At 39.5% G+C, this 19,004-nt stretch overlaps 3 protein-coding genes across 7 annotated transcripts; 1 reads left to right on the top strand and 2 right to left on the bottom strand.

The window, feature by feature from the left end:
- Positions 1-372: 372 nt before the first annotated feature.
- Positions 373-3,839, top strand: LOC112197509 (protein NRT1/ PTR FAMILY 6.1). 5 transcript variants are annotated; one of them, XM_024338225.2, is made up of 7 exons: positions 373-696; positions 959-1,031; positions 1,205-1,306; positions 1,394-1,676; positions 1,763-1,980; positions 2,067-2,647; positions 2,749-3,839. In XM_024338225.2, exons 4-7 carry the CDS (start codon positions 1,436-1,438, stop codon positions 3,602-3,604), a joined length of 1,896 nt encoding a protein of 631 aa, XP_024193993.1. In that variant the 5' UTR covers positions 373-696; positions 959-1,031; positions 1,205-1,306; positions 1,394-1,435; the 3' UTR covers positions 3,605-3,839. The 5 variants fall into 5 exon arrangements, with proteins under 5 accessions (XP_024193993.1, XP_024193992.1, XP_040374069.1 ...); XM_024338224.2 differs by lacking the exon at positions 1,205-1,306; XM_040518135.1 differs by lacking the exon at positions 373-696 and having other exon boundaries at positions 817-1,031; positions 1,228-1,306.
- A 167-nt stretch (positions 3,840-4,006) lies between these two features.
- LOC112197510 (E3 ubiquitin-protein ligase At3g02290) lies at positions 4,007-6,677 on the bottom strand. The gene is made up of 5 exons (XM_024338226.2): positions 6,447-6,677; positions 5,826-6,039; positions 4,975-5,410; positions 4,743-4,852; positions 4,007-4,322 (listed from the first exon to the last, which is right to left on the bottom strand). The coding sequence occupies exons 2-5, from the start codon at positions 5,943-5,945 to the stop codon at positions 4,296-4,298; spliced, it is 693 nt and encodes a 230-aa protein (XP_024193994.1). The 5' UTR covers positions 5,946-6,039; positions 6,447-6,677; the 3' UTR covers positions 4,007-4,295.
- A 10,143-nt stretch (positions 6,678-16,820) lies between these two features.
- On the bottom strand, positions 16,821-17,827 carry LOC112199831 (uncharacterized protein At4g14100). Its single transcript, XM_024340793.2, has 2 exons — positions 17,256-17,827; positions 16,821-17,127 (listed from the first exon to the last, which is right to left on the bottom strand). The coding sequence occupies exons 1-2, from the start codon at positions 17,734-17,736 to the stop codon at positions 16,949-16,951; spliced, it is 660 nt and encodes a 219-aa protein (XP_024196561.1). The 5' UTR covers positions 17,737-17,827; the 3' UTR covers positions 16,821-16,948.
- Between the last annotated feature and the right edge of the window lie 1,177 nt (positions 17,828-19,004).

The raw sequence follows: 19,004 nt of genomic DNA, 5'->3' as shown, positions 1-19,004 counted from the left end.
GAATTAAACTCGAGTTTAGAGTTTAGACCCAATCCGGTGTGGATCCAAACTATAGTTGGATTGACTTTTTAACACGATTCTATGTACTCAAAACTTGCTTGAATTGCCACTTAATTTGGTAGAAATATCCAAAAAAATGTTCCATGCAAAACCAAAACCTACTTTGACAATGGTAGCTAGGCTTCAACAAAACTACAAAAGGATATTGTCATAAATTCCACAACTACTTCAATCGCATAATCACCTTGCATTATTGATAATGGATATGACATCCACAAGCCACAACTACAATGTACTTCTCTCTGTTCTTTTCGTAGGGGGCACACTTCTTAACTGGGATTACAAGCATTTCACATTCACACCTTCAAATATCATCCTTCCATCACTTCATCGTCCTTCTCTTCCATTCCTTTCCTTAATGTCAAATTGTCAATGTCACCACTCTACATGAACTCAGCTGACCCATCACACCCACCCTTTGGCAGAAAATAACCACACAGAAGGACAAGACTATCAATTCCCACCATTTCTTTCACCAACCCAGTTCAGCAACATAGCATATCCCCATTGGCATTCAACTCCACTAAACCTACCATTAGTGATAATGGTAGGTTTAATGAGTAGTATTGACAGTGCAAACCTAACTGCACCGACTTAAATTCATTCATTCGTATATTGATTAGTCCAACAATAGCAGTAAGTATGATTCCACTTTCTGTACACACAACCTCCAACACTGGTGGGCATTAATGTTGATTTTCATTTTTCAGTAATAAGTCTTGACACACCATTTATTGCCGTTGGATCCACTCCCACTTCTTATTCACGTGTCTGTTGGATCCCCTTTATTGTTGAAATCATAGCGCTCACTAACTATTAACCACCAAGAAAGATAATTATCTATTTCTTTCTTCATATCGTCTTAAAGTTTTGATTTTTTTGTTTTTTTGTTTTCCAGACGAGGGAATAGTGCTCCATTGTCCCATTTTTGAACTCCATACTCTTGCAGTTCAAAGGCTGCAAAATTCAGTGTATGGTTCTTATGTAGAGTAAAGTTCAGTACTTCAATATTAATAGTTTTCTTTTAATTGTTTGTGACTTTGTGCATTAATTGAATTCATGTTTCACTCATTATTTCTATGATTGATTCAGTAAAAAAAAAAAAAAAAACAGAACTTTTATTGCGGTTGTCGTAAGTTTTCAGATTGTTGAAGCTCTGGTTTTCAGTTAGTTACTAGAGATTGGGTTTGAAGAAATTACCTTTTCTTAGCTACTAGAGTTTTCAGGCTGTCATCTTTTGCTTGAGGTATATCAAGCTTTTTTTTTTAGCTTTTCATAATTCTTAGTTTTGGGTAAAAATACTATTTACTTTGATGCTCATGTTATATGACAGACCATAACATCTTGTGGATTTGGGATTTGAGGGAGTTAAAAAATGGGAAGTAGAGAGATCAAGTCCCCTGAAGGAGGGATAGAGACACCAGCTAGTTTGGAGGAACAATATTCGGACACAAATCCGAGGAAGAAGCTTGGTTTTTACTTCATAGAATCCGATGACAGGAGGACAGCTTTCGGACGGGGATATACCGGAGGAACAACACCGGTTAATATCCACGGCAAACCAATCGCTGATCTTTCCAAAACGGGTGGTTGGTTTGCTGCCTTCTTCATATTTGGTAAGCACAAAGCCTATTTTATGGGAAATGTTGTGTGGAATGTGATTACTTTATATTGTCAAGTTTACTTGTGAATTTTTGTCCAGGAAATGAAATGGCCGAGAGAATGGCTTATTTTGGCCTCTCAGTCAATATGGTGGCCTTCATGTTCTATGTTATGCATAGACCCTTTAGCAGTGCATCAAATGCAGTTAACAATTTCTTGGGGATATCACAAGCTTCTTCTGTTCTTGGTGGCTTTCTGGCTGATGCATATCTTGGTCGATACTGGACTATAGCAATCTTCACAACTATCTATCTTGCAGTAAGTAGCCAAATATGAATTGCATATGATATTTTAAACCAGTGATTACAAGTGAGCTGATAATTTCTCTGTTTGTTTTCATGGAGGGTTTGACTGGGATAACCTTATGTGCAACAATGGACGCTTTGAAACCGAACCAAGATCAATGTGAACAGATATCCCTTCTTTTAGGCAGTTGTGAGCCAGCAAAATCATGGCAGATGCTTTATCTCTACTCCGTTCTCTACTTAACTGGATTTGGAGCTGCTGGTATAAGGCCATGTGTGTCATCTTTTGGGGCAGACCAGTTCGATGAAACAACCCCGGATTACAAGTCTCACCTGGATAGGTTTTTCAACTTCTTCTATCTGTCTGTCACCATTGGAGCTATTATAGCCTTCACTGCAGTAGTGTACATTCAAATGGAACTTGGTTGGGGACTTGCCTTTGGGTCACTGGCAATAGCTATGGGTATATCGAACTTTGTGTTCTTTCTTGGTACACCTCTATACCGGCATAGACTGCCTGGAGGCAGCCCTCTGACACGTGTTGCGCAAGTATTGGTGGCCGCCTACAGGAAGAGGAAGGCTTCTTTCTCTAGCAGTGAGTTAATAGGCTTGTATGAGGTTCCTGGAAAACATTCTGCTATAAAGGGTAGCAGAAAGATTGATCACACCAACGATTTTAGGTATCTCTTTTTTAAATTTTACTACTCTTCTAGAATTATATACGGGACATCAGTTTTAACATCTAGCTCTCCAAGCTAAATCCTGTTTTTCGGCATTACAGATGTTTAGACAAAGCAGCTCTGCAGCTGAAGGAAGACGGCGTGGACCCAAGTCCTTGGAGGCTTTGCACTGTGACTCAAGTAGAGGAAGTAAAGATTCTATTGAAACTTATTCCAGTCCCAGCTTGCACAACAATGCTGAGTGTAGTCTTAACTGAGTATCTGACTCTCTCGGTTCAGCAAGCATACACTTTAAATACCCATATGGGTCACCTCAAGCTTCCTGTAACATGCATGCCAGTATTTCCAGGCCTCAGCATATTTCTCATACTATCCCTATATTACTCTACATTCGTCCCCCTGTCGCGGCGCATCACAGGTCATCCTCACGGTGCTTCTCAGCTACAGAGGGTGGGCATAGGTCTGGCAGTTTCAATCCTATCCGTGGCATGGGCTGCGATTTTTGAAAGGTACCGAAGAAACTATGCAATAAAGCATGACTATGAGGTTAGTTTCTTAACTGCAATGCCTGGCCTAAGTGCATACTGGTTGTTGATCCAGTACTGCCTCATTGGCATAGCTGAAGTGTTTTGCATAGTGGGATTACTAGAATTCCTCTATGAGGAAGCCCCAGATGCCATGAAAAGTATCGGATCTGCTTACGCTGCACTAGCCGGGGGTTTAGGGTGCTTTATAGCCAGCATATTGAACAGCATCGTCAAATCTGTCACAGGCAGCACAGAGAAACCATCTTGGCTGTCACAGAATATCAATACTGGTAGATTTGATTATTTCTACTGGCTACTTACAGTTCTGAGTGTAATTAATTTCTGCATATTTCTGTATTCGGCACATAGGTACAAGTACAGGGCAGAGCAGCAAACTGTAACCAAGATTAAAGAACTCATCCATGGATAACATATTGGAACACTTCAGTAAGAAGTGTACTAGTTAGAACGAAAAGATGAAACGCATTTATTAATAATATTCCTATCACCTAGTGTACTGGTTGGAAGGAGAAGCTCAAGCAGTAAGCAAAACAAGAATTACTGTGTTTAGCATTATACATGGGAAAGAAGCAGTAATTGTATCTCTTTATCGCTGGAGCAATAGAAGGAGCATCAATTGGTTGCATGAACTATTTATGTGAAAACACCCATTATTCTCCTTTTTTCTTTCTTTCTTTTTTTTGAATGACATTATTCTCCTTCCTAATCTAGATATTGCAAGATCAATTACTATATGGAAATTAACTACCATGTTTGTTTTGCATGCTAGCTAAATTCATAAAATGGTGTGTAGTCTTGAGATCTTTCTATCAGAAGAAGAAAAAAGAGTTGACGTCTGCCATTCAGATGTTTTCTTAACAATTATGTTTACAATAGCTGAATATGGTACCACACTGATCTGTGGAATTCTATACAAGAAGTAAGATGGGGCATTCAAACATGAAGCCTGAAGAAACACAAGAAGTATTACAAACTAGTGACACAAATGAACAATCGGTTCCATCTTTGCAAACCTTATAAACAACACGACTTTTATTTACAGAAACTCATACCCGCTCCATATGTATTTGCTCTATTGCTTTGAAATCAGATATTAAAAGTTAGGGGCTTTCACAGAACTCCATCTCCTGACATTCCAGAAATCAACAGTCAAAATATGATCAACTGAGGAAATATACTCTAAGTAACAAGTGAAGGAACTGTTGCACAACACCATGCAGTATCTATGGCAACACCATGCAGTATCTATGGATGTGATAAATAGCTCAAATTCTATAGCCTAATATCAAATTAGATGGTTGGGAAATCAACTGTGGGCTAAAGGCACCAGTCCTCCCAGTTTAAAGTTCCCTCTTATTTCTAGCACTCAAGTGAAAATGCATTGTTGATCAGTTCTCCTCGTTTGCTTGTCCATTATTTTCACAATATCCTCTTTAGTGTCACAAATATCCTCATTTCCTTGTCCATTACATCCTCACATAAATTAAAAATTTAAGATGATGCTTTGAACTACAAGAGGGAACTCTAAACTCTGGCATAGAACATACCTTTCCACACATTGGACAACTTTCACTTCTTTCCAACCACTCATAAATACAGCCAAGATGGAAATGGTGAGAACATCTTGTTGTGATTTTAGGATTTTCAGGGGTATAATCTGCAATCATGTAAGTGAACTATTTCAGTACAGCGACCAATTGAAGAAAGTCACTCTCTATATTTTGCACCGCAGCAAATAGCATGATCAATGGTTGTACAATGATAACTTAAAGCACTTACCATCAAGACATGTAGGGCAGACATCATCATCTTCAGAAGATGGCTGCACATAAGTTAGTCCATATGCGACTTTTGATGCTAGATCCTTTTCTGAGGTCTCTGATTGACCTAACTTACAATCTTCTTCAGTATCAACTCCATTCCGTTTCTTCCCTGAACCCAGGGACTCTGTCCCAGAACTGCTTCTTCTCACTTGCTGTGCATCTTCCTGCAAATGTGTCATTGACTTCTCACGCCTAGAGATCAAGCCGTCGCGCTGCAAACGTGAGTACCTCTGATCGGCATCAAAGGGTGATGGCCCGGCCACTGAGAATTGAGTCTCATTTGAGGAGTTATTAGCTACTGTTGTGCCGGTTCCAGATGGGACAGAAGAAGTAGCCCCTTGGTTAGGTGATGGAACTGATCTCCCATCAAGCCTTTGAAACGGTGCACTATACTGCAAGAACATAGGGAACAAGCCAAATCAAACAAAATATTAAAGAAAAACAGAAGTGAATCCAAACCACAAATCCAACTGGAATCACCTTCATAAACTAAATATATCTGGAAGAAAAGTTTAATTATAATCGCTTTTGACAATTTCTTTCTAGTCAATAATGTTGGGCCTAGTAATGCAAACGATGCAATGACTTGGAACTCTCAACTTAAAGACATTATCAACATGACAAATTTCTAGCACTCAAGTGAAAATGGATTGTTGATCACTTGATCAGTTCTCCTCATTTGGTTGTCCATTATTTTCACAATATCCTCTTTAGTGTCACAAATGTAAAGTCCCTAACTTTAGACAATTAGAGTTACTCGATGGAAGAGCAACAATGGTATTGAGTTGCTCATGGCTTTACGCTTACCCCGCTGAATAGCTGGTGGAAGAAGTATCTGAGGCACGCGCAATGCCTGTACACTGGATTGCTTGGAAGAGCATATTCTTCAAATTCATCACCACATGGACAGCAGCAAAGAGAACCCATCTCCCAATAAACACCAAAGAGCTGACACACAAACTGCAAAGACAAACACTACTCTTTCCTCACCAATGCTCCTCCTTTAATCCCAATGACTTTCCTGGAATTCAATATTTTCAAACCTCATCAAAAATTAGAATGAAGACAAAAAATTATATTAGGCTGTCAACATTTCTGGGCTCATCTCAAATTGTCAATACATAATTTTTCACAGCACTGTCCGAATTTTGAGAATCCCCCAATTGAGACCCTCTCTCACCCACAATGTGAATCACATATACAAAAGAAAAGCACCGATTTTTACACTGACCCATGATCAAAAACTTGTTGTACCTGAACAATTATTTCTTTAATTATCTGATGAAATTTCTCTAAGATAAGCACAAGAACATTCAAAGAATTGAGCGGCGGAGACCCAGAAAAACAGAGGGTTTCTAATTGGAAAAGGCAGTGAAAGGTTTGTAATTTGAAGCTGGGAAGTGGGAGTTGAGATAGATTGCAACGTACCTTGTGTTGAGCTGTGTGGATAAGCGATTAGATTAGGATGAAGGTCTTAAAAGGAAGAGGGTGTTGTTCAAAGCGAAGACTTTGAGAGAGTCCAAAAAAGGGGTTCTGGTTTTGGGGAAGTTTCAGAGTAGAGGGAATGAATAAGAGTGCGGTGGGTGGGCTCAATCAGAGGAATTCATTATTTTTAGATGACAAAGGAGAAAGCTTTACTCTTTAGTCTTCACTCCCTTAGTATTTTGCAGACAAAGACCCAGAGATATCCAAGGGCCGGTTTTTTTTCGGTTTGTATCAATTTGGACCGGCTTATTGTTTTTTTAGTTTCCTCTAAAAAGAAAATATTTTTTGCCATTAATGAATGGCTCCATTTTATATTGCAAATTTCCAAACCGGTAGGGTTTCATTGAATTTCCGACCTTTGGTGGGTGAACATTTAAAGAGAAACTGAATTCTCAATCGTTGCATTGATATTGGAGACGCATATGAGAGAGCGGTATTAAGATAGAGAGATTCTTAAGTAGGGCAGGTGTGTCACGTGATGGGACGTCCAGTCAATTAGTGTTTATGTCAGGAGTGTTATTGAAGATTTTATTTTAACTAAACATGGATAATTTCATTATACAATTTAAAAATATATAAACATAATTGTTTGGGCGTACCATCCACGTGACACGTTTGCTCTACCTAAAAATTTCTCATCAAGATAATGAGCCATTTTATTTTTACTTTATGAATTTATATGATTTTGTTTAAATTCCTTGTCTGGAAGAATAAATTAATTTTGGGCACTTTTGGAGACTTAAATCATTCGATGGAGATAGGATTTTTGCTTAATGGCTTCTTTTTATTTTGTAAACTGGGGCATCAATTCTGAAACTATAGGGTTCTATTGGATCTCCGATCCTACTAGGTGAACATTCATAGAGCAATCCCCAAATATGATTCGGTGACGAGTGACGACTATGCAATAAATTTGAAAACAGAAATGGCATTGTAATTGTCATCGGAAAAAAAAAATGACATTGTAATTTATGAACCACCCCGCTTTATTATCGTCTATATAATTAATCAACTAGTTCTTCTAAAAAAAAAAAATCAACTCAATGGAGTAATGGTCAAACCTTGAAAGATGAGTTCTTGCATGCTCGATGAGCATGATGTATGTTCAAGGATCATAGTAGAGGATTGTTTCAAAAAAAAAAAAAAAGGATCATACTAGAGGATAATTCCAAGTTGCTCATATATCATATCTCCAAACCATGTTCATTTCTTTTTTCGAGAGCATTTCTTTTAACATATTTTTCGATGAGCAAGATACTGCCACTCATGTTATGTTACTAGAAAACATTAAATAGTTTTTTTTTTTTTGTTTGAGTAGAAAAGGTCATCCATTATGCAGCTCAGCAAGCAGTACAAAAAAGATCCCACCCCCCTATAGGGACGACAGCAAGAACCGTTCCACAGAAACTACTACAAATCAACCCCTAAACAGAGCAAAAAAACTAGTAATCTCTTAGTACACCCACCTCCTAGGATTAAGCCCAAACAAAGAAAAGTAGAATCCCGAAGAATTAAAATAACGCCTCATGGGCTCAACGGGTCTCTCTTTTCTTTGTGATCTTTCCCACTCAAAGTAAGAAATAAACCAGCCCCTCATCTTTCAAAACAAAAAGATGAAGGCCCAAACAAAAATTGAAATTGGAAAGCAACACTACCGGCCATGCCCAAGACAAGGCCCTCGCAGCCCAATACTAGGCCCAGTCAACCCATCTAGGGCAAACCCTAAGTGACAAGACAGCCCTGCCCCCTCCACTGAACACCACTAGCCGGAGGACCTAGCCCGCGCTTCCACCACCGCTGGTAGCACATGGATCCGATTCCATACGAAACAGCACCGACGACGAGCAAACCACCATATGCCCACGCTCACCCCAGTTCTGCCAGCGATCTTTGCTGCACTCTACGCCGACACCAATGTCAGACCTCGCAGCCATCATCCCTGGAGCATTTTTGCCTGGATTGGTCCTCCAATCAACAACCCAATCACCAAAGTTGGCCTTTGCAAATACCAGATCGGGAATAGAGACACCAACACTAGCCACTGCCAACCAGCAATAATCCAAGGAGACCCAACCTCTTGTTCCCAACCACCATTCATGTCGACTGTAAAAATATCAACATAGTCACTAGCCGTGCGACCTCTATCCAAGATCCAGACGCGCCGATCCGCCACAGACCACCACAGATTCATCCAATCCGATCTCGACCTCAGATCAGCCAAGCAAACACACCTACCGTCCCCGACAGCAACCATAGGGATCTCTGTCCAAGGCAGCACTCCAAGCGCCAAAGCAAAAGCAACTGAAAGAAAGAGACAATTAGCCACGAGGCTAGCAATGGTCATGACCATCGAGGTTTGGAAATTTGGATATTTTGTCGAAGGAGGGAGGCCAACGATAAACCCTAGCAGAGCGCTAGGTCAAGAAATAATTTTCCTTTAAATGTACTAACATTAAATATTTATAAGGATTAATTTCAGTTTACCCCTCTAAGGTTTGGGGGTGTCATCATTTCACCCCCTGTACTTTCAATTTTAAATTTTTACCCCCTAAACTTTCTAATTTCAATCAGTCATGTCCAATTTCTACTATTCCGTCCAAATTGGACGTTAAGTTTGACTTTTGAGGGCTAAAATGGTCATTTCAACATAAAAAAAAAAAAAAATTTCTGTTTTTTAGTTTTTTTTTAATTTTTTTTTTTCTGTTTCTTCGTTTTATTTATTTATTTTTTATTTTTTTATATTATTTTGTCTTCAACCTATACACCACAAGTTATAATAGGTTTATAAAAACAAAAAAATACTCTAGGTAGTTGAAAGCCGCTCGCTGGTCTACGATATTTATGACATGTCTCCGATAAAGTGAAGAATTTAGGATATATCCCCAATAAAGTGAAGAAATATCTGTAAAAAAATAATTTTACACTTTATCTGTAAATAAATATCTGTAAAAAATGATTTTACACAAATATTTCTTCACTTTATTGGGGATATATAAATATTTACAGATAAAGTGTAAAATCATTTTTACAGATATTTCTTCACTTTATTGGGGATATATCATAAAATTCTTCGATTTATTGGAGATATATCACAAATATCGTAGACCAAAAATGATTTTACATTGATATTTCTTCACTTTATTGGGGATATACAGATATTTATTTACAGATAAAGTGTAAAATTATTTTTTACAAATATTTCTTCACTTTATTGGGGATATATCCTAAAATTCTTCACTTTATCAGAGATATATCACAAATATTTTAGACCAGCAAGCGGCTTTCAAGTTTCAACCACCTAGAGTATTTTTTTTGTTTTTATATAAACCTATTATAACTTGTGGTGTATAGGTTGAAGACACAAAAAAAAAAAAAAAAAAAAACTACAAAAACAGAAAAAAAAAATTTTAATTTTTTTTAATGTTGAAATGACCATTTTAGCCCTCAAACGTCAAATTTAACGTCCAATTTGGACGGAATAGTAGAAATTGGACACGACTGATTGAAATTGGAAAGTTTAGGGGGTAAAAATTCAAAATTGAAAGTACGGGGGGTGAAATGATGACACCCCCAAACCTCAGGGGGATAAATTGAAATTAATCCTATTTATAATTATTGGATAGTTATCAACTTTCAACTCTAATAGTATAAAATAGGTTTTCATGAAAGCACATGCCTTAATAGTTTTTCTGGGAAAAAAAAAGGTTGATACACCTTCTTTATGAGTAATATTTGGTCCCACTCTAGAATGCGTGCGAACAAATTTAAGAGAAGCTTTCACAATTACAGAACATATAATGAAGACTAGTGGAGGACTTTTTTGTTAAACCTACTTTTCGATCATATTTTCATAAATCAACCGTTAGATATTTAGATATTTATGTGTAGATCATTTATGCAATTTTAACCAAATTGAAAATTGTTAAGGCATTCATAATCGTGGTTTATCAGTTATGACCATGAACGGTTCATATTTGACAGATTTGGTTCGTCCATTGATTTGATATAGTTCGGTACCTGAACAATTAGCAATTTGGAAGAAAATTTTCAAAAGTGATATACTTATGCATACATAAACATCTAACGGTTGATTTGTCGTAATGTAATAGAAAAGTGGGTCTCCCAAACCGTTGATTAGAAAGTCTTCAAATAATTATCTACTATAGTGGTCCTCATTAGAAGGGCTCCCTTCCACTAAGGGATCTTTTTTAGTCTTTTATAGGGATATGACATTAGACTAACTTTTCGATCACATTTCGGCATCTCAACATTTCAGTTTTTAGGTCCTAATGTGTAGATCATTTCTGCAAATTTTCAGCCAAATCAGTGATCGTTAAGGTATCAAATTAGATTAAATAAATTGACGAACCAAATCTGCCAAAATTGAACAATTCATACTTATAATCTTAAATCGTCATTTTGAATGCCTTAACGATAATCAATTTGGCTAAAAATTTGCATAAGTGATCTACACATTAAGACCTAAAAACTGAACAGTTGAGATGCCAAAATATGATCAAAAAGTTAGTCTAATGCCCTATCCCTAAAAAAAGACGAAAAAAAGGGATCCCTCACTAGAAGGACCTTGTATGTGTGTGTGTGTGGGCCCGTTCTGGGGCTGACTGTAGCTAAAGTGTGGACGTCGATACTTCTGCAGCAATCAAGCAACGACAGCTGCGCGAATCGTGCCTGACGGAGGCCAGAGGCATCCCAGACCGTTTCTGGGCAGCAATCGAGGTTGGAGGTTCTGAGCAGCAACCTCACCTACAACTTCAAGGTTATGGACAACGACTGCAAACTGGTAACCGAGAACTTCACCTGACTGTAGACTGGTCTGAGATGCCCCTAGCCTCCGTCCGGCAAGAGGCAAATGCCTTTTGCGCTTGAATGAGGAGAAATCCCAGAAGTCCGCACTTTAGCGACAGTGCGGACGTCCTCTTCAGAACGTCTTCGTGTGTGTGTGTGTATCAAATAAATACATAAATCTAAAAAAAACAGAAATACTAGAATTATGAGTTTATCATAGTAGGGTACCATAATCAATTAGAATTAGAATCCTAGGAGAGTAACCCTCTCATCTCTAGCGAAACCCTAGATCGGCCGGTGGGCAGCACTCTTTTTACCCAAGTATTATGCAGCGATTCAAAATTCTGGCTTGGAACTTCAAGGGACTCAACAACACAGAAACATAGGATGCTCTTGTTAGTATTGTTTGACAACAAAACCCTAGTATTATCTTTCTTTCAGAAACCTTGGCGTCTCCGGATTTGCTGACGTCAATTCAAAGGCAAATAGGATTTGATGGTGTCATCTGTTGGCCCAAGGAGCATGATTTTCGTGGCCTGGATCTCTTCTAGGGCATCGAGATCCCGGTCCGCCTTCTAACCTATTCTGCAAACCACATCGATGTTGAGGTCGGTGTTGTGGGTTCAACAGGAGTCTTTCACTTCATTAGTATTTATGGAGTGGCTACTACAGCGAATCGAGACATCACATCGAATCTCCTCCGGTTGCTAGCTACCTAGACTCATCTGCATTAGTTAGTTACTAGAGACTTCAATGAGATACTATTCCATGCTGAAAAGTCAAGGGGTCCTCTTAGACCTTTAGCCCAAATGCACAGATTTAGACAAGCCCTTGTCGAGTGTGATTTGATCGACATGGGGTTTGTGGGATCTCGATTTACGTGGTCTAATCGATTCACTAAGGAGAGGCTTGATTGGGCCTACCAAACAATTCAATGGAGAGACCTCTATCCTTTTTCCCGATTTACCACTCTTCCTCTTAGCCAGTCTGATTACTGCACTATCCTGATCAAGGTTAATCCTGAACTGGCCATATCGAATCAAAACCCTAAGCAGTTTCGTTTTGAGGAGATGTGGTAGGTTGGCTTATGTTGAATGTGCTAATGTAGTGGAACAAGGTTGGATGCTCCCTACAATTGGCGAACCCATGGTGCAAGTTGGTAGAAAGATCAAACATACTGGACAATTATTCTTGAAATGGCATTCGGTGTTTTCCAACAGAGACAAACCGAAATGAAACTGAGTCAGAGTAAATTGGAAGACCTGATGAAGAAGAACTTTGAACCTAGTCATTTTGATGAACAAAAGGCTCTTCAATTCATATTGAATGAATTGCTTACTGCGAATGAAACCTATTGGAGGCAACGATCCAAAATTCAATGGCTAAAGGAAGGGGACCGTAACATTGCATTCTTTCTTCGAAGGGCTTCGAATTGTAGATGCAGAAATCTAATTAAAGGTCTCACAAATGCAGCAGGGTCGTGGACTTCTACACCAGAAGAAGTCTCTGCAATCTTACTTCAGTACTATGAGTCCATCTTCCGAGCTGATAATTCTGATCCTGTAGCACTTGATGTGGTGTTGGATTGCTTACAACCCAAGGTATCAGAGGAGATGAACTATGAGCTTACAGCTCCGTACTCTGATGCTGAAATCAAGAAGGCTTTATTTCAAATGTATCCCTCAAAGTCGCAGGGTCCTGATGGGATGTCCCCTTGCTTCTTCCAGAAATTTTGGAATGTGGTGGAACATGATGTATGCTGTGCAATTAGGGAAGTGTTGAGTACGGATCATATTTCCTAGAAATCAAACTTCACACATCTTACTCTTATTCTGAATATCAAATAACTGAAGCTTCCCTATGACTTGAGACCAATTACTTTATGCAATGTTGTGTACAAGATTTCTTCCAAGGTCCTTGCTAATAGACTCAAGACAATTCTGCCTCACATTATTTCCCCATTACAAAGTGCTTTTGTTTTGGGAAGACTAATTTCGGATAACACTTTGGTAGCTACGGAGATTGCCCATTTTATGAAAAAGCTTCGTAGGCAGGCTGAGGGATTTTTTTCACTTAAACTTGACATCTCTAAAGCTTATGACCGGTTGGAATGGCAATATCTGGAAGCTGTTCTGCTCAGGCTGGGTTTTTGTTGAAGCTGGGTCTCTATTGTGTTAGCAATAGTTAAATCTGTTAGTTATTCTATTTTGATAAATGGCGCTCCTACAGGTTTTATATTGCCTACCAAGGGTATACGACAAGGAGACCCCTTATCTCCCTATTTGTTCATATTGCGTGCAGAAGGTCTTTCAGCCTTGATTTCCTCCTCTATCCATAATGGAACTATTAGAGGCTTAACCATGGCCCCTACTGCTCCCACTATCCACCATCTACTTTTTGCAGATGATAGCTTTCTCTTTGGGGAAGCCTCAGTTCGTGAATGTCAAGCCTTCAAACAGATACTCTCAGTGTTTGCACGAGCTTCTGGACAACATATTAATTTGCAGAAGCTTAGTGTGGTGTTTAGCGGTAATGTCAGTTTGCATAACAGGAACAACCTAGCAGCTATCCTTGGGGTGCAGTGTATTAAAGAACATGGTTTATATCTCGGTTTGCCTATTCATGTAGGGCACAACAAGAAAGTCATCTTTGCTTATATGAAAGAGAAATTAATTGTCAAAGAAGCTTATTAGTTAGCGATCCAAGATTCTGAGTTCTGGAGGTAAGGAATTGCTTATTAAGGCAGTGGCTCAAACTTTGCCCAATTATGTCATGAATTGTTATGCTTTGCCTAAGTCTATGTGTGATGAGTTACAACAGTTATGTTGTCAATTTTTTTTGGGGTAGTACTAATGAGAAAAAAGAATTCATTGGAGACCATGGGAAAGAATGTGTTTACCTAAAGATCAGGGCAGTATGGGATTCAAACACCTACATGCTCATAATCTTGCCATGCTTTTGAAACAGGGATGGAGGCTTCTTTCTAAACTTGATTCACTTGTGCCCAAAGTTTTTAAAGCAGTTTATTATCCATTTGGATCTTTTCTCCCAGTAGATATGGGTGAGCGGCCTTCCTATTCTTGGAGACGTTTAATGGAGGCTCGACCGGTTCTACAAGCAAGGTTGTTATGGAGGATTGGTGACTGTCAGCTAGTTAACATTTGGGATGATGAGTGGATTCTAAATGTCTCCTATTACTCCTTGTCTCGACCTAATGACTCTGTTTTTGAGCGTGTTTTAGACTTAATTAATGGTGACTCCTTGACTTCGGACCATGCAGCTGTTCATGCTTGTTTTGAGCCTCATGTGGCAAACCAAGTGCTTTTTATTCCATTAAGTCATTATTTTGGCACTGATAGGTTGTCGTGGAAGCTTGAGAAAAGGGGTCACTTTTCTGTCAAAACGACATATAGGGTGGCATGTGATTTCTCTATTGGTAACCTATTTGCTTCTACCTCTACTGGAGATCCATACGGACCTATCTGGAAAGCTTTTGGAGAGCAAAAGTCCCTAGTAAAGTGGCTATTTCTTGGTGGAGGACGGTGCACAATCTTCTCCCAACTTGAGCTGCTCTAACCTCCAAAGGTTATTCAGATACAACTGCATTGAGTGGTCTGCTCTAGAGCTGTTGAAACCTTAGAACACTTATTGTGAATGTAGTCTTGCCATAGAAATTTTTGGAGCTCCCCCTTTTTTCTATTCCTACGTCTATTCTAAGTCGAAAAGAATGGATTTTGGATCAGGCAACCTCTTTGGCCCTTGAGTCCTTTGATCAATTGTTGGTTCTACTATGGAGTATCTGGAAACACAGGAATGACATAGTATGGAGGGATCATTCTAGAACTACTGCTAATTTAGTAGCCATTGCTATGGCATGGCATGAAGAGTATCTGCAAGCAAATCAGACTGCAATTTCTTCACAGCAAGATCGATAGAAACCTATGAAGCAGTGGACTCCTCCGGATGATAATTCTTTAAAGTTGAATGTGGATGGTTTTTTCCTGCCTTCGTTTCAGTATGGTGGTACGGGGGGTGTGATAAGAAAATCTCAAGGTTAGTTCATTGCTGGCTTTTCTTGTAGAATGGAGTTTGTCAGCTCCCCATTGCACATCGAACTACTAGCCTTGAAGAATGGATAGGAACTGCTCCAAGCTATGCAAATCACACGAGTTGTTGTGGAGAGCGACTGCTTACTTGTAGTGCAGGCTATAAACTCAATAGCTGTGGACCTTTCTCCTTTGAGTGCCTTGATTACAGACCTCAAGGCGCTACTAGCAGAAAGTATGGAGATTAAACTCTGTCTTGTCCCTCGACAGGCCAATATTGTAGCTCACAGATTAGCTAGCTTTAGTTATGAGTCAAATGGCCACCTTGATTGGTTTGTTCATGCTCCAGATTTCATCCTGGATGGCCTCATGTACGATACTCTAATCGTATCTAGTAATAAAATTCCTCATTTCCTCAAAAAAAAAAATTCTGAGTTTGTCCGAATAAATAAAATGTTCTCTAGCGATTTTGTTGACATGGGCCGATAGAATTGGGCTTATACGGGCGATCCTTGATTCTTCTAAGCCCATAATACTACTACTGTTTTATGTAGCTGTATTTTTTGTTCTTTTATCAAACTATTTATTTAAGCTGTATATCATGGGGAAAAAAGGTCAGATCCTTAATTTCAATATACCCAAGTTGCTTAGTCCTTCTCACCAAAAAAAAAAAAAAAAAAAAGAAGATGCCAAGTCTTTGATCATTCTCTGCCTACCGCGATGACAGGTGGTGAGATATTAATCCTGCTACAGACAGTATTGATGAAAGATCTGCTGCATCAGCAACAACAAAGAGATGATTATCAAAGCTGATGAATATCAATATTGATGATATCACTAAGGATGTGTTTGTTTTCCTATATAGGTGTGTGTCCAAGAGCTGGTGCACTCGGGCAAATGGTTATTTGCCTGTGGATTGTTGAAGGATATAGCATGCTCTCAGATACACGTACTAGCTTTCTTTGTCAACTTTTGTTTTGAAGGTGTCTACTCTCAAACCCAATTATACTTTCGAAACAGTTATTCAGTCAGTAGTTGCTTGGCCTTCATTTTTATTTCTTCCTAGACTGTATTTCTTTTTCTTTGGTGGACTGGTACAGTGGTACTCATGCACCAGTAGTACGTGCAACTGAAGCAAGCACTTAAGAGTTTGGACTAAGAAAAAGTGTCCTGTTTCCCGGCCCATTCCGAGATCCCTGATTACCCGAACTCACGATCTGTTTTCGAGGTATATTAGAAAAATTGAACTAACTGAATCTTCACCAAGATGGATGGATTATATATGTCTGATATACTCTGTGTCACATTTTGTTTTCAAGGGTTTTTTTTTTCTTTCAGACCCAGTTATAGTTTCCCCATGATGATTTTTTCAACAGTTTAGTCATATCTTGCTTGCCCTCTCCAAGACAACAATGTTATCAAAGCAAAGTGTCCTGAAATAGCTAGGAATACTTTTCCCGACCAGTTAACAAGTGCAATATCCACCATGATTAATATATTCTCACCTAGTTCAGGGCAATAAACTATACAATAATTTATTCTTAACAGTATCATAAGAATACATGAATAGAAAACAAACAACATTAAAAAAAATTACATCCCAATTCGAAACGGACCTCGTAGCAGTCCACCCACAGAAGGACCAGTGATCGGAAACTCTGCTCCCTTGTTATCACTTTCAGCTTTCTTATCAAAACAGTAGATAGGAGCTTGCCACTCTGCATCTTCAAGCGCAGCTCCAACCTCAAATGTCATCACATGTGCCTCCCTCCCTGCACATCGAAACAACCAAATCGATTCCAAATTCTACTTCCATAAACCCGAATGCCAAAACCCGGAATTCGAATTTGGCAAAGAAGAGTAAAGCCATTGATCAAGTGATGAAATTACTAGCACTTACCTGTGTAAAAGGCCCAATGAACAGGCCTCTTGGTGACAACATCCTCATAATACAGAAGAAAATCGACCTTGTTCCAAACGTTGCAGAGGAACCCATCCACGTGGCGCTGACCCAGATACTCAGCTCCGTCGAGCCAATTTGGGCGGAGAATACCCACTTCAACTTGAGAGCTTCTGCAGTTTTTGGAAGAGTCTAAGCTGTAGAAGAAGGAGGTGCCGTTGTTCCATTCGAGGTCGTAGAGGACTGAACCCAGCTGGTGCTGTATGATGTTGAAGTTTCGACCGTTGGGCCAGTCATACCAGAGGTCGATAATTTCGAGGGTTCCGGTGTAGTTCATCACCAGAATTGAATGGAATTGATGGGGCCATGGGGTTGGTGTTGGGTCTTGTTCATGTGGGAGGGGTGAGGAGGAGAGAGGAGAGGTGAGGAGGATGAGGATTGTAATGAAGGAGGTGGTGATGGTTTTGGCTATGGAAGGCATTGCTGTGGTGAAGTTGGGTCGAGCTGTGGCAGTGGATTGTGAGAAGGTTTAACGAAGGACACTTGGATTTGATGATATCCTAGTCTGTAGTCTGTACGTGCATATCCCATTGGGAATTCTTTTGTTTTCTTTTGGATAGAAAAGGAAATTATCAGTATTCTCAACAAAAATTAAAAAAATATTCAGTGAAATTAAATAGATAAGACTTAGGTTCATTCTTGCGGTGAATATGGATTAAAGTGTGTCCTGACTCTCTTGAGGATTGAATAAAATATTAACTAAATCTTTAAATGAATCAAATAAAAAACGAAGAGGCAAATTATTATTATTTTTATTTTTAGTTTTGAATTACTTCAAACTTCAAAGAAGATGGTACAAGGACCTTGGTAAATAGTCAAAAAGTATTGGAACGTGCTCCACGCGCTTAGGAAAAACTTGGTTTCCCTAGTTTTGACGGTTCTCGTCTGGCGGCGCCCTCACTCTAGCGTTGGTCTTTGGCCATGCTGTGGTGCTGGGGTTGCTGCCAAACGGGTTATGGTTATTCCCTGGTGGTGTGGAGTTCTCGTAGGAGGGTTGTTTGTTCGTGGTGTCTCTCTTGTCAGGGTGGCGGCGGCGATTCTTCGGTTTGGCCTACTGATTTGGTCAAGGCTTGGTCTGCGGTCATGGCTAGAGGTTTCTACTTGGGCTGCGCTGGTTTTTGATCAATGGGGAAGGGGATCTCGACAGCTGGAAAGATGGTTTTGTGATTTGTCCCGATGATGTGATCGGGGAGTGTCAGATCTGGGCTGTGGTGGATCGTGGGGAAGTGTGACGGTGATCGTGGGAGCCTGGAGGTGGAGAATTGGATCCATCCGGCATGGGTCGAATTATGGCGGCGAGGGTGGATTGGTTCAGGGTCCAGCGCGGCTTAGATCTGGTAAAGGGGGTTTGATCACCGACCATCCAATTCCGACTGTGGGGATTATCGAAGGATGGGGGCTGTCTACTCGGCGGCGAGATGTGGTTCATGGAGGCAGTCTTTTGGTTTTATTTAGGGTTTTATTTTTGGTTAGTTTAGTTCTAATAAGTCCCTACTTGTCTGAGCTAGGGTTGGGTTCCTACTCCTTTGAGCTAGGATCAGGTCTAGGTGTTATGCCATGTAAATGGTGTCATTCCCGAGGACGAGGACGATTTGGTTCAATTCTGGTTTACCTTTGCTGTCGATTTGCTGATGAACGATCCTTTACACGTGGTCTGGTACTTTTGGACACGGTGTTGAAGAGGACGTT

Source organism: Rosa chinensis, chromosome 4 (assembly GCF_002994745.2).
Source record: "Rosa chinensis cultivar Old Blush chromosome 4, RchiOBHm-V2, whole genome shotgun sequence".
NCBI classification, from domain to species: domain Eukaryota; kingdom Viridiplantae; phylum Streptophyta; class Magnoliopsida; order Rosales; family Rosaceae; genus Rosa; species Rosa chinensis.
The sequence above is the reverse complement of the archived record's forward strand: the minus strand, read 5'-3'. Positions and strand labels throughout refer to the sequence as shown.